Here is a 24,880-nt window from a genome sequence, read left to right as displayed (position 1 = left end):
CCCATTCTTCTTCAATGTCCTTAACCCAAAGAACCTAAAAAGGAAAAAATAAAGAAAAGGCCACCAGGCCCAGAAGGAAGAAGGGAGAGTATTTAGAAATACCATCATGAAAGAGAGAACAAAAAATCATAGTGAGGGGCCCATGGCTTCCATTCTAACTTCATAGCGCTCCATTTCCCTGCTCAGCCTCAGGCAGGGAGTAACTCTGAGCAGGGCTGATATTCAGCTGGTGATACTGAATATACTAAAATACGTCGTTACTGAATGGTAATGGCCACTGTCTTAAACTTCCTAAGGATACCCCTTGTCACAGCCACACTGGTCCTTCCTCTGGCTCCCCTCCCAGCAGCTGAAGTGGTATCCCCCTGGCCCAGCAGGGGGCCTCCTGGGCCCTACTCTGTCTGGCAAGTCAGCTCTGATTGGTCAGGGCCAAAGCTGAACTAGTTGTTACATATTCTGATTTTCAACCATGCTCTATCCCTCCCTCAGGTTTGGGGCCCTCAAAGCTTGTTGATTTCTACTTCTTAAGTATTTCTCTTTTTTCAGATCAATTGATTTGTCTGAGGCTCTTGAACTACCCGGGGTGGTTGATGTGATAACAGCCAAAGACATTCCTGGCACCAATGGTGCTGAAGATGACAAACTGTTGGCTATAGACGAGGTATGGAATATGCCTTCCCAGGTGACTTTGTGCAGATAATCGCCAAGGTACCACCTCCAGCTGGCTTCCCATTGCCTCACAGCCCTCTCTGCCACCAAGGGATAGAAGTGCCAGTTCTTCTAGCTTCTCTCTACCTCTAACATCTTTATTCAGACAAACCTACTCTTCTGGAGTCTGGAAATAACATAGGAAAAGGGAAACTTATTACAGAAAACGACAAGTCCTAGTTTTCCCACTGTATGTTCTTGAGTCAATTTACCTTCATCTGAAGCATAAATGCAGGAACTGACCTGTAGCAAGATAGAATATCCTGAAAGATCTAGAAATGAGAATACAAAAAAGCACAGCCACTCCCTGTTATTTACACTGAACTCTCTTGCTTCCTAGACCAACCCCAGCCCCTCCACCTCCTATCTACCTCATACATTCTATTTTTAATAAAGTTGTTCTTGTCGTCTTTGACCTTTTAATTCAATTCCATAATCATTCACCGAGCAATTGCGTTTGGAGCAGGGCTATTTTGGTTCATGCTCCAGCTCTGCCACTCACGAGCTGTGTGTCCTTGGGCGTCATCATCTGTAAAATGGAAATAATCATAGCACCTACCTCGATGAGTTGTTGTGAGATTTAAGTGAGTTAATATATGTGAAGTGCTTACAACAGCGCTTGGCGGGTGAGGTTCTCAGTAAGTATTAGCTATTGTTGTCACATCTCGATGAGTCCCTCACAGACTGTCTCTCCTCCAACGATGGAATGAATCACTGTTCTTTTGGTTGAACTCCAGATGAAGAGGTTGGTTGTCATTTGGGAGCTGTATTATCTGCTCAGGCTGACATAAAATACTGTAAACTGAGTGGCTTAAAAACAGAAATGTATTTTCTCGCAGTTCTGGAGGCTAGAAAGTCCAAGATCAAGGTGCCAAGGCCTCTCTTCCTGGCTGGCAGATGGCCGTCTTCTCCCTGTGTCCTCACGTGGCCTTTTCTCTGTGTATGAGCCTCCCTGGTGTCTCTTCTTCTTCTTATAAAGACATCAGTTATATTGGATTTGAGCTCAATTTTTATGACCTCACTTAACTTTTACCCCTTTAAAGGCCCTATCTCCAAATATAGTCACATTGGGGTTTGGGGGTTCAACACATGAATTGGAGAGGGGTGTGGTTTACAAAAGATGCTTTTCTTTTGTTTAAACTTTAAAATGACACCATGAAGGTGACACATGTGAAGCAAGCTTGACGCAGGATGCAGCAAATTCAGGTCACAGCCAATCTCACTTCCACTCTGGGATTTATATTCACTGAGTAAAATGGCCAGTGGAACTTTCTGTGCTATTTAAATCATTTTTTAAGTTAAAATTTAGAAAAAAAATGTTTAGCCAAGCACATGCAGTTAAATGTGCCTCCTGTGTGGTTATTATTGCTCAACAATGATCACTAAGATACCAGCTGCTGGTAAGGTTGAGCTAAGCCTACTCCTACCCACAATTTCCTACCTGCCTCCATAATGTATTTTCCCTAGGTACTCTGTGTGGGCCAGATCATCTGTGCTGTGGTTGCAGAGACAAATGTACAGGCAAAGCGAGCCACTGAAAAGATAAAGATCACTTACGAAGATCTGGAGCCCGTAATCTTCACCATCGAGGTAAGCAGAGCTGACCAGTCTGTCCTGTAAGGTTGTAGAATTAAAAGTACCTTTGAAAATATCTTAATGCAAGACTAATTCAGGGTTCTAATTTTTTCTTGTCACTAGCTTGCTCTGAAAAAAAAAAAATCAGCATTCTCTGAAAGGTATTTGCATGAACCAAAATTAACTTCGGCTCCAAGAACCGAGAAATAATAAAAATAACATAAATTTATTTCTCTCTTACATTCAAAAAGTCTGGAAGTGATCACTCCAGGGCTATGTGTCACGGATCTGGGCTCCTTTTATCTAGTTGCTCATCATGCACAGTTTCTATTCTGTAGGTCACACTTTGGCCCAAAATAGCGACTAATGCTCTGCCATTAAGTCCACATTCTGGACAGCAGAGACAGTGAGGTGGTGACGAAAGGCGTATCTTACTCTTTAACGACACTCCCAAAAGTTGCACATACCTTCCTTCATCTCATTGGTTAGACCTTAGTCACATGCCATACCTAACTGCAAGGCAAGCTGGGAAACATAAATTTCATTCCAGATGATCAGGTATCCACAAAAAATCGGAGATTCGAGAAAGACGATGGGAGTGAATGTTGGGAACAATAATGTTTTCAAAGTGGAGCTCACAGAAATTTCACTCGTATTTCTGGATCTAGATAATAGAATGCAAATGCTATTTTCAGAAAAAATAATGAGGTTAGAATAGAAAAGCCTGATGTGGACTAAGATTTTCAGATTCTAACTCAATGAAAGACAAGTTCAGAGTAATTGAGTTGGTAAAAGCTTACTTATTTATGTCCTTATGACAGAAAATAAAATATTTTCAAAGGCTTTAGTGAACCATTTGAGCGTTTTTTAAAATGTGCCTAACGGGTATACTTGCTCAATATTCAAAGTGTTTAAAAGGTCATGTTTCTTGGCCTTTTTAAATTTTGATCTTTCTAAACCAAATCAACTCTGACAAAAATTCCCATTTTGCCAAGTTTGCAAGAAGTCCAGGTCATTTTTCTTGGCTCACTCCCCTTTCTAGGGATGTACCAGGATCCTAATAAGGGTTTTTAAATTTTCAATTATAATCCCATTTCCTCAAGAGGGAAATGGCATACTCAGAGGACATATCCATGAACTCAGGGACTCAAAATGCTTAGCGATCTAGAATTCCTTCAGAATTGGACTATCCAAAATCAGCAAAAAAATTCTTTTGTGAACAAAAGTAGGCAACAAAACAGTCATATGTACCGATACTTATTCATCCATCCATTCATTCATTTATATGGCTATACATATATGAGAGGCAGTATAACATAGCGGTTAAAAGCATGGGTTCCAGAACCAAGCTGCCAGATTTGAATCCTGGTTGCACCAATTACTAACTGTGTGACCTTAGGCAAGTTACTTGACTTCTCTGTGCTAAGGTTTCCTCATTAAATAATAGGGGTAATGATAATAATACTTACCTCATCAGGTTGTCCTAAGACTAAATGAGTTAATACACATAAAACACTTAGAATAGTGCCTGGCACATAGTGCTCAGTAAATATAACATGTATTATAATAAGATTATATTATTTTATGACACAAACAGTGTGGCAATAAACATACTTCCATGTGTACTAGGGTGACTGATGGAGATCTCAGTATAGGAAAAAATGAAAAATTTGACTGTATTGTTCATTTTCTGCTGCTTTTAAAAATCAAGTATTCATTATATTAAGCAAGATATTTCTGAAAACTAAGCCAGAGCTTGAAAGCTGCCTCCATCACTAATTTGCAGCATGACTTTGAGAAAGTTATAACTTCTCCAAGCCCAGTTTCTTCCTCTGGAAAATGGAGATCATAATAGAATTTATGCGAGAATGTAAATACACTATGTTGTACAATGTTTGACACAAAGCAAGCACTCAAAAAATATTAGCTACTCTCATTATCATCACCAGCAAGAAAGATGATGGCTTTAAAGCTATTGGAGAGTAAGAATGCAGAAGACAGGTGTTCTCAAGTATGAAAAATCACCTTGGTTCTGAAGGGAAAGCAAGGATCAGCTGTCAGTAGGTCAATTCACTGAACCTCAGAATGAGATAGTTCTGAGTCTTCATGTGTGAGTCAGTTCATTTTATTATCAGAAAGAAAATATATAACAAAGGGCTAGAAAGGCCTTGTGAGATAAGCCAAATACTCAAAGAAATGAACCAACTTCCTACAGTGTCTGTTGGGCTTTCTTGCCCAGAGATGTGTTAGGACTTGAGTCTTCTCCCTCATCGTGGCCTTGGTTCTTTCAGATCCCTGAGTTAGAGGTTCTTGTACATGGGCCACCTAAGTCTGACACAAGTAGTTTTCTTCAGGGAGAGGGTATAAATGCAGGGCCCAGAAGCTCACCCATACTGCATTTGGACCTGTCACCTGTCCCTTGTCCCCTGTCCCCTGGAGAGCCACACTGAAAATGAGAAATGAGTAGTTATCATCCTGGACCATCATAGTGTCTTCAGATCTCAGTTCTCTAACCTTTGTTGGTTTCCTCTGAAATCTAGAAGAAATTCTCTCTGACATCTTGTCTCTTTGACAAGCCCACTAATCTAGTACTCTCTTGCTTGCATGATTCCTTTCATGCATCCTAGTAGGAGGCAATTTTCAGGAGTGTATTGGCTTTTGATTAAGAACACACTGCCAGTGGAAGAAAAAAGAAAAAAAAATGGCTTTTGTGTTTTTTTTCCTGCCACTCAGGAGGCCATAAAACACAACTCATTCCTATGCCCTGAAAAAAAACTTGAACAAGGAAATATTGAGGAGGCATTTGAAAAAGTAGATCAAATTGTCGAAGGTAAGAGTCTCAGGATATTTGACAGAATCTTTGCAGGATTCCATTCTGAAACAGATACTGAGAACATATGATTTCTTCTCAGAAAGTCCAGCCTCTAAATGGCCCTTTGCCAAATTTCTCTTATATCTCTTCTTTCTTAACAGTGTGTGTGTGTGTGTGTGTGTGTGTGTGTGTGTGTGCACGCACGCGTGCGTGTGCGTGTGTGAGACTCTTGGGGGTGGGAGGTAGGGAGCAACAGAATAAACAGAAGAAAAACGCCTAAGACTTTGATGATGCAAGAGCCAGTGAGGAGCAGAACCGGATACTTTCAACTTGTTACATAGAACCGTAGTCTCTGAAACAGATTACCCTCAGTTGCCACAGGACAAATGCCTAATCTGTCAGCTCCTTGGTCAGGACATATCCAGGCTGGCCAGTTCATGTCTTACTTGCTGCTGAGTTCCCCCAAATGGCAATTTCCAACCTGCACTCACCTTCAGGAATTTCCCTGTGCTTGAACTGAACAGGAGAAGTCCATGCTGGAGGACAAGAACATTTTTACATGGAAACACAAAGAGTGCTCATTATTCCAAAGACAGAGGACAAAGAACTAGACATTTATGTGTCGACACAGGATCCAGCCCACGTGCAGGTGAGGTCTAGAATTTCCCCCAACCCCTCCACAACGTTCTAATTCCAACATAGCCTTCAATTCCCATAGCCTCACCGTTAGCAGCCATTTTACCCGCAGAGACTTAGAATCCAAGTATTGGCCATCAGTAGAGAGATAAAACCCCAGGACCCATTTATTTTTTCTGGGCTTGTCCAGTAAGTAAATGAACAGCCACAGACTTAGTACATTCATTTGCATCAATCATGTTAAATGAACTCTGTGATTGGATGGCAACACTAAGTTATGTCTCTACTTGATTTTTCTCTGAAATTATCATTACAGATAACTTTTGGTGTAAACACATCACTTTATAGCACATTTTCATTTCCATACAGTCACAAAGTGCTCTAGTTTTTAGCTGCAAATATATCTTCTTTAGTAGGTTGTCAGAAGTTTCACTTTGTTGGGACATTAGGTCTAGGCATTTGGCTAGGATTCTCACCTCTGACAGGAATCCAGGACCTGACAGTTTCCCTTATAGAAAGTACCATTTTTCTGCTGGAAAAGCTGTTCTGTGATGACGATTCATGTTTATGAATTCAATAGGGCTCCGCAAGACACATTCAGACTATCTCAGTCTTTTTTTTTTTTTTTTTTACTAACAATAGATGTGGATGAATTTTGTGTTTTGGTTCAGCAGACAAAAGTCTTCTTTGCCATTTCACTCTTGTAAAACTTTCTCAATCTCTAACTTTTACAGAAAACAGTGTCCTCTACTTTAAACATCCCCATCAACAGGATCACCTGTCATGTAAAACGAGTGGGTGGAGGTTTTGGTGGGAAGGTAGGAAGACCAGCTGTATTCGGAGCTATTGCAGCTGTAGGCGCTATCAAGTAAGTGCCCTGGGGGACACAAGAGGGTGGAAAATGTACAGAGCTGAGGGCAAATCAGTGACCTGAGAGTCACTGTGGCTGCTGTCATAACCACTTGTGTGTCCTTGGGCAACTCAGCCTTCTGTTTCTTTTTTCTTTATAATATCTTATAATAATAGATATAATACCCAACCTCCTAGAGTTATTAGAAAAGTCAGAGAGAGAGAGAACTTCGAATAGGCTAATTTGCTGTAAAAAGAAAAGTAGCCGTATTTGTTGAACACCTTCAGAGCTGGGGCTGCTCTGTTCCTGAGTTTCAGGGAAGGTAACCCATCTAGGGGTGGGGCAAGTCACCTGCCAAAGTGGAGTGCCAAAGGGAAGTCTGCTCCTCCACTTTTCCTTCCTACTCTCAGCTTTAGGGAGGATTGGGTAAGAAAAGAAAGGCTGCCCACCTCTGCCTCCTTGCACCTGGGAAGGGCTGCCTCTTCACTGTGTACTTAATGGATGGATGACACCCTCAAAGCGAGCTCCCTGGCTAACCTCAACCCACAGGCTCACTTATTCACTGTCCATGCTGGGCACGGTGCTGGCTTTTCTGTTCCTTGTTCATTTTCTATAGCTTTTTCTTTGGTGCTTCCTCAGAACACCAATCAGCCTGCAAAGTTCAAAGGTCCTGCTTCCTTTGACAAATTCTTTATTGTTCTGAGCTAGGTCCCAAGGCACTTAGATATGTATTTCCTTCCACAATGAGAGGTAGGAAAAGGCAGGATCTGAATTCCATCTCCAGTTCTTTCCATAATGAACCTCTATCTGTTCACACCTACCAAGGACCCAGCAAGGGATAATCAGTTCATATTCCTATCAGGCTTTGTGCCTTTAAGACTTCTCAGACATGACTGCACACTAGAATCACCTGGGGAGCATTCAAATCCTAATGCCTAGACTGCCCCATACTGACCTAGACATCGGTATATTTTAAAACTTCCCCAGTGGTTCCACTGTACAGCCAAGTGTGGGGATTTGTGTCTTAAGCTACAACCTGCCATAGCACACACCTGTCGTGCATTAAGTGATCCCCAGAGCAGTGTTCCCAAATTGCTGATAATAAGAGTCTCCTGGGCTCATAGAAATTCCTGCCTCCCCATCCCAGACCCACTGAATCAAACTCACCAGAAGATGAACCCAGAAACCATACATTTAAATGATGCTCCAGATGGTCCTTACCATTAAAGACCAGGAAACCCCATGCTCGAATTGTATTTTTCAATGTATATCTAAAGACACCCGCATCAGAACTGCTGAGAAAAATTTAAATTCTAGGGCTCCTCCCCAACCTATTGAATCAAAGTTCTAGTGCTAAGGGCTCAGGAATTTGCATTTTTCACCAGCATTTTAGATGATTCTTCTGTACTCCTAAGTCTGGGAACCTCTACCCTAGAGATACAGAAAGGCCAAAGCTCCTAGCTTTCCAAGGGCCCAACTTGGCCAACATAGTAGCAGTCATGGGTGAAGATGAAGATGCTGAACCAGATATCCTAAGACGAGTGTTGGTCTTGTTTTTGTTGTTGTGTTGTTAAGTTTGCATTTATTTGTTCACATTCTTTCTCCTTTGTAACTTAGTGGGGATATGCAAAATAACTGGATCTGGGTGAGCATCAAATTTGACTGGCATATGACATTAATCACTTTAGCCAGATCTCACTAGACATTTATGTGTCGACGCAGGATCCAGCCCACGTGCAGGTGAGGTCTAGAATTTCCCCCAACCCCTCCACAACGTTCTAATTCCAACATAGCCTTCAATTCCCATAGCCTCACCGTTAGCAGCCATTTTACCCGCAGAGACTTAGAATCCAAGTATTGGCCATCAGTAGAGAGATAAAACCCCAGGACCCATTTATTTTTTCTGGGCTTGTCCAGTAAGTAAATGAACAGCCACAGACTTAGTACATTCATTTGCATCAATCATGTTAAATGAACTCTGTGATTGGATGGCAACACTAAGTTATGTCTATACTTGATTTTTCTCTGAAATTATCATTACAGATAACTTTTGGTGTAAACACATCACTTTATAGCACATTTTCATTTCCATATAGTCACAAAGTGCTCTAGTTTTTAGCTGCAAATATATCTTCTTTAGTAGGTTGTCAGAAGTTTCACTTTGTTGGGACATTAGGTCTAGGCATTTGGCTAGGATTCTCACCTCTGACAGGAATCCAGGACCTGACAGTTTCCCTTATAGAAAGTACCATTTTTCTGCTGGAAAAGCTGTTCTGTGATGACGATTCATGTTTATGAATTCAATAGGGCTCCGCAAGACACATTCAGACTATCTCAGTCTTTTTTTTTTTTTTTTTTTTTACTAACAATAGATGTGGATGAATTTTGTGTTTTGGTTCAGCAGACAAAAGTCTTCTTTGCCATTTCACTCTTGTAAAACTTTCTCAATCTCTAACTTTTACAGAAAACAGTGTCCTCTACTTTAAACATCCCCATCAACAGGATCACCTGTCATGTAAAACGAGTGGGTGGAGGTTTTGGTGGGAAGGTAGGAAGACCAGCTGTATTCGGAGCTATTGCAGCTGTAGGCGCTATCAAGTAAGTGCCCTGGGGGACACAAGAGGGTGGAAAATGTACAGAGCTGAGGGCAAATCAGTGACCTGAGAGTCACTGTGGCTGCTGTCATAACCACTTGTGTGTCCTTGGGCAACTCAGCCTTCTGTTTCTTTTTTCTTTATAATATCTTATAATAATAGATATAATACCCAACCTCCTAGAGTTATTAGAAAAGTCAGAGAGAGAGAGAACTTCGAATAGGCTAATTTGCTGTAAAAAGAAAAGTAGCCGTATTTGTTGAACACCTTCAGAGCTGGGGCTGCTCTGTTCCTGAGTTTCAGGGAAGGTAACCCATCTAGGGGTGGGGCAAGTCACCTGCCAAAGTGGAGTGCCAAAGGGAAGTCTGCTCCTCCACTTTTCCTTCCTACTCTCAGCTTTAGGGAGGATTGGGTAAGAAAAGAAAGGCTGCCCACCTCTGCCTCCTTGCACCTGGGAAGGGCTGCCTCTTCACTGTGTACTTAATGGATGGATGACACCCTCAAAGCGAGCTCCCTGGCTAACCTCAACCCACAGGCTCACTTATTCACTGTCCATGCTGGGCACGGTGCTGGCTTTTCTGTTCCTTGTTCATTTTCTATAGCTTTTTCTTTGGTGCTTCCTCAGAACACCAATCAGCCTGCAAAGTTCAAAGGTCCTGCTTCCTTTGACAAATTCTTTATTGTTCTGAGCTAGGTCCCAAGGCACTTAGATATGTATTTCCTTCCACAATGAGAGGTAGGAAAAGGCAGGATCTGAATTCCATCTCCAGTTCTTTCCATAATGAACCTCTATCTGTTCACACCTACCAAGGACCCAGCAAGGGATAATCAGTTCATATTCCTATCAGGCTTTGTGCCTTTAAGACTTCTCAGACATGACTGCACACTAGAATCACCTGGGGAGCATTCAAATCCTAATGCCTAGACTGCCCCATACTGACCTAGACATCGGTATATTTTAAAACTTCCCCAGTGGTTCCACTGTACAGCCAAGTGTGGGGATTTGTGTCTTAAGCTACAACCTGCCATAGCACACACCTGTCGTGCATTAAGTGATCCCCAGAGCAGTGTTCCCAAATTGCTGATAATAAGAGTCTCCTGGGCTCATAGAAATTCCTGCCTCCCCATCCCAGACCCACTGAATCAAACTCACCAGAAGATGAACCCAGAAACCATACATTTAAATGATGCTCCAGATGGTCCTTACCATTAAAGACCAGGAAACCCCATGCTCGAATTGTATTTTTCAATGTATATCTAAAGACACCCGCATCAGAACTGCTGAGAAAAATTTAAATTCTAGGGCTCCTCCCCAACCTATTGAATCAAAGTTCTAGTGCTAAGGGCTCAGGAATTTGCATTTTTCACCAGCATTTTAGATGATTCTTCTGTACTCCTAAGTCTGGGAACCTCTACCCTAGAGATACAGAAAGGCCAAAGCTCCTAGCTTTCCAAGGGCCCAACTTGGCCAACATAGTAGCAGTCATGGGTGAAGATGAAGATGCTGAACCAGATATCCTAAGACGAGTGTTGGTCTTGTTTTTGTTGTTGTGTTGTTAAGTTTGCATTTATTTGTTCACATTCTTTCTCCTTTGTAACTTAGTGGGGATATGCAAAATAACTGGATCTGGGTGAGCATCAAATTTGACTGGCATATGACATTAATCACTTTAGCCAGATCTCCAACTATCGAATTATAGACCACAGAGACAATAGTAATTTAGCAAGTTAGTTATACATTAATTTAGATCAATACCTAGCATTGAATGCACTCAATGAATACATATGGAATGGTTGCATGGTTAAATGAATGGTTGGATAAATGAGTAAGAGGGTGAATGGAGAATGGAAAGGTAGAAAGGTAGGTAGACAGATGGGTGGGTAGATAGTTAAATGATGAGATGAGTAAATAGATGGGTGGATGCTAGATGAATAGATGGATGGATTGGAGGAGGGATGGGTGAGCAGGATGGAGAATCTAAGATTTGTTTTCTTTAGAACTGGTCGCCCCATTCGCCTTGTTCTTGATCGGGAGGATGATATGTTAATAACCGGGGGAAGACACCCATTATTTGGAAAATATAAAGTGAGTATTAAAGATGAAATTATTAAAGATGAAATTATTAAAATTTTATTTGAACAATTTTTTCCTTTTCTATTATTTTGATTTTGCTAAATTCTAAAAACAAACAATAGTCTTAGCATCTAAAATACTTAATGAGGATACTAGCATATGTGAATACATATACAATTTATGAGGAACTTTTAATAAATCTAGTGTAGAATTATGAAAAAGTTGGAGGATAAAAATACAATTTCGAAAAATGATAAAAAATGCTATTGAAGGAATAAGAATTTACATTAGTGGTTCCCCCAAAGGCAAAAAAAAAAAAAAAAAAAACACTAAAAGAAGCTACAGACATTGTTATACCAAAACTTCATTTTTACAAGTGTTGCCACTAAGTGATATGAAAGTGTCACAAAAGTTCTTTGCAAATAGAAAAAAATAATAATCCCCTAACAAGTGAATGTGGTGTTTCAAACCACATTCCTTGCATTTTTATGCAACTATAGCATAAACACTATTAAAAATATTTGTTGACATCTAGTTGATAATAATACTACTTTCAAATCTATGACTGAGTTGTTGGGATAGTTCTAATATAATGTTTCCCTGTCAAATATGCTTTATTTGGGAATTGCTTATTGCATACATATAGCTAGATTTTCTATCTGATTTTTCACTGCCTTAGATTACCGAATTGTTATATTCCCTGTATTACTAAACTCACAGCTTTCCAGACCACAGCACAATTTTATTTCTTCCATTGGCATTAGTAATTTTTATAATTAGAGAGAAATGAACCATAGTTGGCCACTAAACTTTTTATTTGCTTTCAAATGCACAGAAATTAATACTAAGATATATTATTTTCTTCTAGTACCAAGAGCAATGTAGAGGCAGCTCTGGGATTGTGGCATTTGGTATTGTGGTGGTTCTTGAGTTCTTTGGTTTTGGCCTAGATTATAAATCAGGCTTTATTTATATTATTGTCATGAGATTGTTTAGTACTAGTACTTACTAAAAAGGTCCTAAATGTAAATATTTTGGTAGTTATAATATAAAATATAATTTAAAAGAGTGATATAATCAGACTTTTTTAATCCAAGTTTTATTTTATTAAAAATACATAAGTTTACTTCCAATATAATAATATTGTGTCTATATGTATGTATACATCATTATTCAAACTTAGCTAACAAACTTTTGCTTGGTTATTTAGAACTATTTGTAAATTAGCATAGTAGAAGTTTATGTGTGAATAGGTTCTTTCGAAATTCTTGAAACATTTATATTAAACAGTTTAAGAATTCTCTCTGCTACCATTGCTTAGCAATCTTTTCTTCATGAAAAGTCAAAGATAAACTTCAGCCTAGCATTTGTCAAAATTACCATAAATTCTGAATTTGTAGATTTTCCTACATGTCCTAACTGCTCTGGTTTATTATCCAACATTTCCTTTGGAGTAGATGACAATAATCATATAGCTGGATGCTTCCATCCGTTGTACTTATCTCCATTTTCAGAAAGGCAAAGGGACCAGAGCCAATCCTTTTTTGGTAGAACTACAACAGAAAGTGTGAATTTTTCTTTTCCATCTGGACTATACAGACAAACTGGTCTAGGTGGGTGGGAGGGGCGTGGCAACTTCAGGAAAATATAAGGTGCCTTCTGTGAGCCCCAGTAAGAATAGCAGCACTGACTCACATTTGTTAAATCTGTAACCAGTGGCAAAGCACTTCACCAGCTCAGTACAAAGAGAGTCGTCACTGCATCACTCTGTCACTCCTGGGTCCATTCCCCTACCTCAGCTTCTGAGGCTTTCCTGTAATAAGATGCACTGCGATTCATTCCAATACATGCTAGAAATTCTAGAGACTTTTCCACAGGGGGCAAACCACAAACTAAACTAGAAAGACCAGTAAAAAGTGAAGGAAAACCTTTCCAGAATAAGAAAGAAGAGGATAACAATTATATGTGGGGAGATAAGCAAGAGCTTTAGAATTCTATACTGACTATGAAGCCAGAAAATTACACATTGAAAGGAAAGGGCTCAGCAAAATTCAGGTCCGAGGAGGTCTATGTCAGCCAAACACTGTAAAACAAGGGAATAGCCAAGTTTGGGACACCACCAAGCAAACAGGAACAGAGTCTGTCTGAAGTCCCCCTAATAGTGGAGCTGAGCTGTGGTTGCAACTTTGGCATGTAAATTTTAAGCACATCATAAAATGTCCATCATTTAATGACAGGTGGGATTCATGAATAACGGGCGAATCAAAGCTCTAGACATCGAGTGCTTCATTAATGGAGGATGCACACTGGACGATTCGGAGCAGGTATGTCCTTGATCGCAAATAGAAATGCAGAATTTCTAGACAAGTCTTCATTGGACAGCATGTGTCCTCAAGTACTTACCAAGTTCCACAAACAGTTCAACTTAGTATGTGACTTTTAGAGAAAAGGGGGAAAAAAAGTGTCCAATATATGTGAATATCTCCTTTTACTTTAGGTTATAGAATTTCTTGTACTAAAGCTGGAAAACGCGTATAAAATCCGTAACCTCAGATTCCGGGGCCGTGCATGCATGACAAATTTACCGTCCAATACAGCCTTTCGAGGATTTGGCTTCCCACAAGGAACCCTGGTGACAGAATCTTGCATCACAGCTGTGGCAGCCAAATGCGGCCTTCTGCCAGAAAAGGTAGGATTGTAATCAAGGTCTCAACCAAGGTTGCTGAAGGATCAGACCAGGTGGGGAACAAGCTACTCAGGGAAACACCCTCAAGGAATCACTCGGATTAGCCCTGGCTCAGAATTCAAGATAAACTCAGTACTACCTAAAAGAACTAGGCTCCCTCCCCTATCTTCCACCCTCCTTGTACAAAGATTTCTCTTTGTCTTTCTTTCTTCTTTTAATTTCTACACAAACAATTACTCTTTTTAAAATTCAAACCCATCTATGGCCATGTCACCCTGAACAAGTCCGATCCCATCTGATCTCAGAAGCTAAGCAGGGTCGGGCCTGGTTAGTACTTGGATGGGAGACCACCTAGGAAGACCAGGTGCTGTAGGCCTAAAAAATAAGAGATTGTATGCTGACAAGGTCTTTGCAATCTGTGAGGTCAACCAAGGATTGCCTCGCCTAAAATAAATAAATAAATAAATAAAAATAAAATTCAAACCGCACTGAAGTAGTTGAAGTGGAAAGTGAATGTCCCGTTTTTTATCCCCCCATCCCTATTGTTTGAAAGTAACCATTGTTAACAGTTTCACATTTATTTTTCTAACCCTTTAACTATGTGTGTCTACCCATCTGTATTCATGCACACATACATAAACATTGATGTATGTTTCTATGTGCATGTATATGGTTATTTACCACAACAGAACCATAATAAACACATTATTCTGCACCTTACTTTTCCTATTTGACCATAGGTCATGGCCATCTTTCTGTGTCAATAGCATAATCTATTTCATTCTCTTTCATGACTGAATAGTATTATGTAATATGGATGCATTGTAATTTATTTAGCAACTCCATTACTGATACACATTCAGGTTGTTACCCATTTTGGTCTATTAAAATGATGGTGCAATAAACATCTTGGTACAGATGTACCAAGGGTTTATCTTTGCACTAGTGTGTTATCTTTAGGATAAATTTACAGAGTGGAATTGCTGATGTAGTTGAAAACTTTTGAGAGATACTGCCAAAAGAATGCCCTCCAAAAATATTATTTTGTGCAATATTTCAGAAGGTCCACAGTATGCTAGGCCAGAGAGAGGCAGCCTCTGGCAACTGAGATAATTGCTGATAACACCTTTCTGTTCCTCATATATTCCAATCAGACCCCAGCCTACTTTTTATACTTCTATCCCATTTCTTCAATATAGACCCTCTACTCCAGCCAGGACTTTCAATGTATTGTCCTTTGAATGTCTTTGTCCCTAAATTAATCAGGGATTTGTGATGGTCAGGATACTCCCTACACAAAAAGAAACATCGAAACATAGAACAAGGAAGACAATAGTTATCCTAAGAGAAGTCACATCAAGTGTTCTATGGGTACAAGGAAAAAGACATCACATTAGCTTGGCGGGAGGGAAGTCAGGAAGAACTTTCTGAAGAAGATGGCACTTGAGATAGGCCTTAAAGAATGACAGGCACAGATAATGGCAGGGTGATCGAGGCGAGTGGAACAGCTTGAACAAGGAAAGGCAAACTCTTTCTGGCTCAGTTTCTTTATCTATAAAATGAGGACAAGATGACTCGCTTCACAAATTCTTGCAAGAATCAAATGAGTTAGCATTTGTTAAAATATTTGTTTTCATAAACTGGATAGTATTATTCCAGTGTTGCTGCTGATAATAATAATTATTTTATTTGTGATTAGAGTGAGATGGGGATAATGAAAAACTCCTGAGCATATCCCAGTGGATTCTTCTTTGTCAAAAGTTGCAGGCTTCCAGGAAATGACACACCCATAATCAAATACATTTTTAAAAAGATTTGTCCACACATTCCAAAGGCAACTGGAAGGCTTAGAGAAGATTTGCTGTTTGCATTAGCTGCAATGCTATTCCTCTCTAGCAGAACAAATCTTCAGTTATGACAATAAAACTTTGCTTTTATATACCATCTATCAACTCTGCTCCATCTATGAACCTTGTTGGGGGAAAAGGAGACTCTACCTCCTTAGGCTTTTCCATCCCATTGCTCTTCACAGACCAGTCACTACCACTGTCCTCCACTTCCAGGAAGGAGAGACCCTGACTGGTGCTTTGAAGAAAGATGAGAAATAACCTCTGTTGTTTTTGCAAAAGCACATGCTTTCCAAAGAAAAAGAAAAAAGACCCTGTCTTTTCTCCATCAAAGTTTGTGCTTTAATGGGGAAGCTTGTCAGGTCTCTACTTTGCAGTCAGTTTCTTTCTTACCATAACTATTGATCGATTTTCCATCCATTTCAGATTAGGGAGAAAAACATGTACAAAACTGTTGATAAAACCATCTACAAACAAGCATTCAACCCTGAGACCCTGATAAGATGTTGGAATGAATGTCTGGACAAATCTGCCTTTCACAGCAGAAGAATACAAGTGGAAGAGTTTAATAAGAAGAATTACTGGAAGAAGAAAGGCATTGCTATTATCCCCATGAAGTTTTCAGTCGGCTTTGCCGCTACAAGCTATCATCAGGTAAGGTCCTATATGAGAGAAATAACCTTGACTTTGGGAGAGTGTCACATTTCCCAAGGCACTGAGCCCCTCTACCACCACTACTCATAGCCCCTGGGTGAAATGTACAGAACTCTCCTGAGCAGCCCCTGCATCTGCAAGCACTTTCAACATAGTGCAGTAGAAAAATGCCTCAATGACAGAAAACATTAGCAGCAAACCTAAGACCTGCAGCAGCGTAACTGCCAAGGTGGAGCACTAACCTCACCCCGACTCTGAATTCCCTATTCAAAAAAGGAACAGGAGCCCACAAGGCCTGTAGTACTGTGCTTTCTGAGCTCAAGGGTCTCATGGCTTGAGCAGGAATGGGGCTGCTCCTGGTCTGTGCCCCAGACCCCATGACAACACTCCTCAGTACACCCTAAGTCTTAGGCAGAGAAGTCTTTCTGTTTTGTCCTGACCAGCTGGCTGTTTCAAGCCACATCTCTCAGGAATCTGTGTCAATCCTGATGGGGAAATGGTGGAGGGCCAAGAATCCTCCCAGATAGGTTTGCAAAGGAAGAGGAAAGTCATTCACAGGTCCTATCCAGATGGGAGGAGGGTGGGCGGCATAAAGATGAGTCCATTGAAGAGCACAAAGACTGATACAGACGTGTCTTCCCAGGAAACCCAATGGGTCATACACAAGAAAGTTGTTTAGAAAACTGAAAAAAGTTGTTGCCTCCCCATGATTTTCCAACAAAAGCAGAAACTCAGCAACTGAAAAAATCTTTTAACATGCATTAGATCTAAATCTAAATCTAAAATCTAAATCCAAAAATGCATTAGATCTCCCTTGTGTGTATACCATTGAAAGCATTCTTCCAGTTATACCCAACTACTGGCAGCCAATAGACACACACACACACACACACACACACACACACACACACACACACACGCACGCATGCACGCACGCACACACCACAAAAGCTGCCCTGTCAAAAGAAATCTTTCTTAGGGAATGAAACAGTTGTCCTAAATCTCTAATCAACTGGAGTCACTTGGCCCTGCCACTTCCTAGCTGTGTGATATTAAATAAGTTATTTAACCTCTCAGAGCCTCAGCTTCCTTAATTATAAAATGAGAATAATCATCCTCTCTCTCAGGACTGAAGAGGATTCATGAGAAAATGACTGTTAAGCACTTGGCAGGCTTCCTGGAACACCATGTAGTTATCCAGGGCAGCCCATCCCCCGCCCCAGGAGCTGTCAGACACATCTCTCAGGGCTGTGGCTCCCCTGGCCTGGAGGATGAGGCTCCCTGACTCCTGGGTCACACTCCTGTTCAGGTCCAACGTGCCCATTTTATAGAGGTGCAAAAAAGTTCATTGTCACGTCTACAAGCCTAGATTGAATCAACAGCTAGGGCATAAGAGATCCTCTTTGGTGAGGGGATAGATGTCTGTGTGGTCTTTCCTCTGACACCAAATGTGTCTTTTCTAAACCAGTTCTGTAGTTCTCCAACACAAACTGGGTAACCAACAATTCAGTTCAATTCTGACATTAACTACTTAGAGTTAGCACAGACCCCACATGTCGAGGGCTGAGTCCCACAAGACTGCCCCAATTTCAGATGCCAACACAAATTGGGTGTCCAGGCTACCCGTACTTCTGCCCAACTGACTACAAATTTGGGAGTTTCCACTACTCATCCTCTCAGGTTTGAATATTCCCTAGAACTCACAGAACTCAGGAAAGCACGTTATCAGTTTATTATAAAGAGTATAACAGAAGAACAGCCGTGTGGAAGAGATTCATAGGGGAAAGTATGGGGGTGTAGGGCTGTCATGCCCCTCTCTCTCTAGGTATGCTGCTCTCCACCTTGTGGATGTGTTCACTACCCCCAGAAGCTCCCAAAACCTTGTTTGGGGGGTTTTATGGAGATTTCATTACATAAGTACAATTGATTAAATCATTGGCCACTGGTGATTGAGATCAATCTCCAGTCCCTAACACCTCCCTGGAGGTCAGAGAGTGGAGCTAAAAGCTATGATTCTCTAACCAGTGGTTGATCTTTGTAGCAACTCCCAACCCCACCCTCCACCCCACCTCACCCCAATCTAAGTAAGTTTCTCCCACAGTCATCTCATTCGTGTACAAAAGTCAGTAAATTTCAAGGGTTTTAGGAACTCTGTGCTAAAAACCAGAGGCAAAGACCACATATTTATTTTTTATTGTACCACATCTCCCCTCACCTGTATGGCTGCTGCTCACCTAAACTATAGCCTACTTCCTACCAACTTCTCTTTTCACCACAAAAAAAAACTTTAAATCAAGCAGTGACTTTAAGTCTCCATTTGAAAGGCCTCCAGCTTCCCCACAGAGTTCCAAATTGATGTTCTCAAGAATCACCAGGCTAAGAACTGAAGCCTGTTATTCCAGGTCAGCTGATGACTCACAAAGCTGGAACACCTACTCCCTAAACTAGGTATAGGAGCACTGTCCTCAGAGGGAGTCAAAAGTCCCACAGTGAATAAATACTATTATTAACACCTATAAGCCCTGATGGCCAGTACCCTCTCCAAGCCATCCTGGGCCTCCAGGCATCTCTGGACAGAATAGACTGAAGTCCTAATTCTTCCTCCTCCTCCTGGAAGAAAAAATACCACATTTCCATTTGTCCAGTTTAACAAACCTTTATTTAGTGTCTCTATGATTCAGCCCTGCTCAAAGTTCTCTTCAGGACACAAAGATGAATGAGGCCAGGTGCTTGTCTTCCAAGAGACTCTTACAGAAGAACTTATCACTCCCTACATTTATTTCCTGTGGCTGCCGTAACAAAGAACCACAAACTGAGTGGCTTAAAACAACAAATTTATTCTTTCACAGTTCTGGAAGCTGGAAGTTCAAAATCAGGATCTCAGAAGGGCCATGGTCCTTCAGAAGGCTCCAGGGAAGAATTTTTCCTTGCTTTTTCCAGCTCTTGGTGGCTACTGGTATTCTTTGGCTTGTGGCAACATAACTCCCATCTCTGCCTCTATCTTCACATGGCCTCTTATAAAGCCAATGATCATTGAATTTAGGGCCCACCCTAATCCAGTATGACCTCATCTTAATTAATTACATTTGCAAATAAGGTTACATTCTGAGGTTCCAGGTGGACAGGGATTTGGTGAGGGGACACCATTCAACCCAGTATACTCCTTTAAGAGTAAGTGCAGAGAAGGGGGTCACTGATCCTTCCCAGAGGGGAAAAAGAAGTGTTCAGGAAGCTTTAACAAGAGTAGAGACCATGGGGTGTGGGTCTGAAGGCTGAGGAGCGGGCCAGGAAGACAGAACAGCATAAGCAAGAGCATGGGTCAGACAGGAGCACGGGCAAGGCCAGACATAGAAACAAAGCAGGAAAAGACAGGGATGAAACTGGAAAAGGACAAGAGACCAAACCCTACAGGGCCTCATACTATAAAAGGGAGCAGGGCTCTCCCTTCAGAAACTCCCTTACAGGAAGTAGAGGAGTTTCTGCCTACCTCGCCCAGAGGCAAACCCTTCTTGCCTTCACAATTCCATTCAGTCGTCACTTTGGGGACCCTTCCCTCAACTCGCAGAAGCAGTCAGATCTGCCCTTCCAGGTCCCCAGGGCCCCTCGTGCCACACCCCTTTATTTCACAAGTCATCCTGAATTCTAATGACTTGCTTTCCAGCCTGGCCCGGCCTGCACTGCGAGCTACTTGAAGAAGAAGCACATCTTGTTCATCTTTATATATCTAGAGCTGAGCCCAGGTTGGCACATAACACGTGCAAGTACTTAAAAATGTTTAATTCGCTAGTCGAGTGGTTTGCCAGAGATTTTAAGCAGGGGAAGACTTTCAAGTCATTGGAACCAATACTCACAACTCCTGAGTATCCAAAGGAACTCCTACTAAAACCAGGTTCCTAAGTAAGAATGTTCTTTACAGATAAACTTTTTACAAAACAGAACTAAGCCCCAGAATCCTACCAGGAAAGCTTGTCTCTCCGACCCACCCTGCTCCAGGAGACTGGTGTTTTATGACCTCATTTCCTATACTGAACCTCACTAAACATGCACTGAGTTGTGCCTTCTGGCTTGTTTTACTAGGCAGCTGCACTCGTTCATATCTACACAGACGGGTCTGTATTGGTCACACATGGAGGCAATGAACTGGGACAAGGTATTCACACCAAAATGCTACAGGTAAGACAAATAAAATTGCCATTAATCTCTCCATACATTCTTGACATGACTGACATTTGGCACTAATTTTAGGGTAAATAACAACTCCCTGTGCTGAAACCCTCATATCTTGACTATTTAGTTAGAAAAACATTTTACATATCAAATAGAATAGCAGAAATCGCACACATATGCGAATACTCTTAGAACTTGGCCGGTGGTTATTAGTGAAAATACCAGTTATGAGCCCCTGGAGCACTGTGGTGGTTGTGCCATGCAGGCTTACCCAGAGTAGGAGTTTCTCAACTTTTCTATTTTGAGACCAATATGTATAATTTTAAATGTTGGACAACAATATTAGGTTGCTAATATATTGTTTTAACTAGTAAGGACAAGTATTTCAATTGTCCTATAATTTTTAAAGGATATTTTAACATATACACATGTACACACAATGTAGGAAGATCTATAATCCAAGCGGTAAAAATAATAATCCTTTAAATTGAACAAATTGAACTTTCTGACTAATTTGCTGGGTTGTTATAGTGCACATCTGCAGCCTTTGATTATCCAGCCCCTCAGCTCCTTTGGACTACAACTCCCACATTCCCCATAGTTCTGGAGAACTCCTCAATTCTCATAGCTTTTAGCCCCATCCCCCTCCTTGCCCCAACTCCTGCCACAGATATAGGCATATGACCCAGGTCTGGCCAGTTATGGTTCCTGAATCCCGCTGGATGCAGGCACTGGTCTGGGAAGAAGGCACATGACCAAGTAAGGCCAATGAGAGTCCTTTCCTGGGATTGATGTGTAGATCTTGGGAGAAAGGAACTATTATTCCCCTGTGGTTATTTAGCTACTACACTAGAAGCCAGGAGTTGTCAGAGGCAATTCTCCTGTGCCATGAGAAAGTCTGTCTACTGTTGGAAATAACATGACCATCATAAAGAAAAGCAAATGTTAGAGGCTCTGAGAGGACACTGATGAGACCATAAAGCCCCAAATACAGACATACATGACACCAGTTCCATCTGTCCTTCCCAGTTATGTGAACCAATAAATTCCCTTTGGATTTTCATCACCGAGAACCAATAATTTTTTTTTTTTCATTTTGCATCTTTCTGGGGAATTTTAATTATTGAATGGCCTTAGTCTGAAGATTGGCATTTGGGAATCTGCAGACATCTGGAGAAAGTGTTTTTGGAAAGAAAAGACAACATCAGCCAAAATAATGCTTTTTTATTTTCCTTCCTTACCTCCCTTTCTTTTTATTTCATTTCTTCTTGATTAAAAGTCTTCATGTCCACATGCATCTGCTAAAGAAACTGGAAGGAAAAGAACAGCAAAGAAAAAAGAATGAACAGCAAATACTAGAGGAATATAAGAAAAGGGAGAGGAAGCTAAAGTTAAGGTGGGGGTGAGGGCAAGAAGACAGGCCCTCAGGGTCAATCTATGTTTTTCTGATACTGATACCAGGAGATTTAAAACCGAACTCTGAGTCAGTCAGTCCAGACCCTGGCTCTCTTCCTGCCACTGCCACAAAATAAATCTGAATAATCTCAACTTGGCCTACTCTCTACACATGTAAAATTTAGAAAAAAGGAAATCCTTAACATCCTAAATACACTAAATTTGAATGAAAGAACCACTGTGGAATATTACTAAGAAAACACTTTAAAAATTAGCATAAGGCTCTCCTAAAAAGTGGTTTTAATTTTTATAAGACACATTATTTTAGACTTTAAAGGATATCCTGACCATAATAAAAATAGTAATTTTTTTATTAAGAAAAACAATGACTCAAATCTTCACAGAACTCTGCTGAACTTGAAAATATTTATTCTTCTTATAGGTGGCCAGCCGTGAATTAAAAATACCCATGTCTTATGTGCACATCTGCGAAACAAGTACAGCCATGGTGCCTAATACAATTGCTACAGCAGCATCCATAGGTTCAGATGTCAACGGCAGAGCCGTGCAGGTGCCTCCTTCTGTCTCTTTCCTTGGGTACTTTTACCACATCCCTGGTTTTCTTAGCTGGATACAGACACAAGTGGTTGGCTTCAGAGAAGTCATCTGTGTTACTAAAGAGGCTTGGGATAACCAAAATGTCGAGAGTGTGTGTTAGTTGAAGTATGCTAACTGAGGTGACAAATATACCTAGAACATAATGGCTGAAACACAACAAAAGTCCTTTTCCTGTACATATAACCATCCAGAGTGAATGTTTGGTCAATCAAGCACCCAGATTGATGGCAATTCCTCCGTCTTCAACATGTGGCTTTCAAAGTTGACCTGAGTGTCATCATTCCGGTGACCTGGAGAAGGGAGGGAATGTGGAGGCCAGACCTGGAAGTGATGCAAGTCACTTCTACATATCACCCATTAGGAGAACCAGTCTCAGGCCACAGCTAACTACAGGGGAGTTTGGGAAAATGTAGACTGGTAGGAAACTATATGCCTAGCAACTATGGAAGAGGAGACTGAATTTTTGTGCATAGGCAGTCTCTGTCCCTGGGAGATGTGGAAAGAAGAAATTTGGGTACCAAGTAATACAGAATTATGCAAGTTTTCCCTGACACAAACAAGTTCTTGCAAGCAGGTCAGCAGACAGAGCCACAGCCAGGTAGATATAGTGCAGTTAAGTGTCTACATTAGTGGAGTTCTACCAGAGTACTCATTCTTTTTTTTTGTACTTATTTTCTAACCAATATTAAAAAAAAGAAAGAAAAAAAAAAACCTGACAAATTTTTACTTTTTCAGAATAGAACCATGACTTCATAGTCCTTAATTCAAATATCCGATTGCATGTACTTTTGAAGTAATATCTATTTGTCATGCATCTGTTATAAACTCTCCATTTTTTCCATTGGGACATTGTGGGGGAGTGTATTCCCTCACTCCCAGAACACTGCACTTAAGCTACCAAGAGGAACCACCTTCAAATCCATCTTATCTTTGTGCAGACACCCCTTAGGGGCTCAAAAACCAGAAATACCTTTCACTCAAAACAAATGTGTGGAAAATCTCGAATTCATGAGATCCAATTTTGGGTAGAATCAAACACAAGTTAAGAATAGCTCAGTGTGTATGGAAGTTGTCAGCCCAAACTAAGCATTAATCCATCTTCTGGGACATTGAGTTTTACGTTTCTGTTTTGAGTATCAAAAACTTTGTAGATCTAGGTTATTAAAAAACAAAGTTAATTATATTCTCACTTCATGCTCAAGCAAAGGCCATCATTGTGTTACCGTTGCAGCAATCAGAGTTTTGGTAACACACAGGTCTTGGTCCCTATCACTGATGAAAAAATAAATTTTCACTCTATGACAATTATGAGAAGTATTATTTATTAAAGGCACGTTTTGAGGTAGGAGACAGGTCAAGCCTAAAACTGGCTAACCACGTGGAAATGAAGACACAAACCCACTGGGGGAACGGGTTACAGCCAGGGAAGAGAGAGAGCTGTAGCAATGCAGAAGTGGGAAGGTCTGTATTATATAGAGGCCACAGTGGGTGGTTACGAAGGCATTCCTAGGTGATTGGCATGATTGATTGACACTTGACTGTTATATAACTCTTTGTCTAGTGAGCATATGCTTACCCAGAATTCGGTCTGTTATAATTAGATTCATGAACTTCGGAGTATAAACGTGATATTATAATGATAGTATAATGAGACTGAGATTGTGGGCAGGTTAGGGTAGTATCTTCTGCACAAGCATCTGTGGCCAGATTAAACCAGCTATAGGTTTATGGCCTTCCTGACCTTTGTCTCCCAGGACAGGAGGGATTCTCAAACTACCAGTAGGCTGTTCTTGGGGCGCCTCTGTGCTGGGACTCCATTCCTTTGTTCCTCTGTCACTCATGTCTGACTAGCTACCTAACAATTGCAGTAGTTTGATGGTAGACAGAGGGATGGACAGAGAGTCGAATAACATTTCAGATCCAGAAGGGTAGTGGCATGTCATTGTTGCAGATTGGAAAACACAAATTTGAATGAAAATAAGATGTTTTGTTCTATTTATTTTAACAGCTGGAAAATACAAAAGAAGATATAAGTCAAAAATGTAGAAAAAGAGAAGAAGAAGATATTAAGAACATGAATATTTTTAGAAAGGGGAACTGAGAATAGAAATTCATCTTAGCCTATATTTTCACAGGAAGTGAACTAGGAAGGGAGAAAATCCTCCAGTAACATACTCTTCTCAAGGTCAGGGGTTGTGTTGTTATGGTCTCTGTGTTCCCAGTGTGTCAGTATCAGCCACTGCATGAGCATTCACGGACCTAAT

The 24,880-nt window shown here is 40.8% G+C and overlaps 1 protein-coding gene and 1 pseudogene across 1 annotated transcript in view; both read left to right on the top strand.

Annotated features, from left to right (window-relative positions):
* LOC105298171 (aldehyde oxidase 2) overlaps positions 1-24,880 on the top strand; it is a 79,297-nt gene that overhangs the window by 33,688 nt on the left and 20,729 nt on the right. Inside the window, exons 16-29 of the mRNA XM_023535987.1 lie at positions 547-661; positions 2,176-2,298; positions 5,017-5,113; positions 5,620-5,744; positions 6,466-6,599; positions 8,017-8,124; positions 8,270-8,321; positions 9,046-9,179; positions 11,174-11,261; positions 13,487-13,573; positions 13,747-13,938; positions 16,209-16,436; positions 20,514-20,609; positions 22,441-22,569. Of these exons, the coding sequence (XP_023391755.1) occupies positions 547-661; positions 2,176-2,298; positions 5,017-5,113; positions 5,620-5,744; positions 6,466-6,599; positions 8,017-8,124; positions 8,270-8,321; positions 9,046-9,179; positions 11,174-11,261; positions 13,487-13,573; positions 13,747-13,938; positions 16,209-16,436; positions 20,514-20,609; positions 22,441-22,569 (1,708 nt within the window). The remainder of the gene's footprint in view (positions 1-546; positions 662-2,175; positions 2,299-5,016; positions 5,114-5,619; positions 5,745-6,465; positions 6,600-8,016; positions 8,125-8,269; positions 8,322-9,045; positions 9,180-11,173; positions 11,262-13,486; positions 13,574-13,746; positions 13,939-16,208; positions 16,437-20,513; positions 20,610-22,440; positions 22,570-24,880) is intronic.
* LOC111745116 lies at positions 14,193-14,311 on the top strand (annotated as a pseudogene).

Source organism: Pteropus vampyrus, unplaced genomic scaffold, assembly GCF_000151845.1.
Source record: "Pteropus vampyrus isolate Shadow unplaced genomic scaffold, Pvam_2.0 Scaffold146, whole genome shotgun sequence".
Classification (NCBI taxonomy): Eukaryota; Metazoa; Chordata; class Mammalia; order Chiroptera; family Pteropodidae; genus Pteropus; species Pteropus vampyrus.
This window is presented reverse-complemented; position numbering and strand designations above follow the sequence as displayed.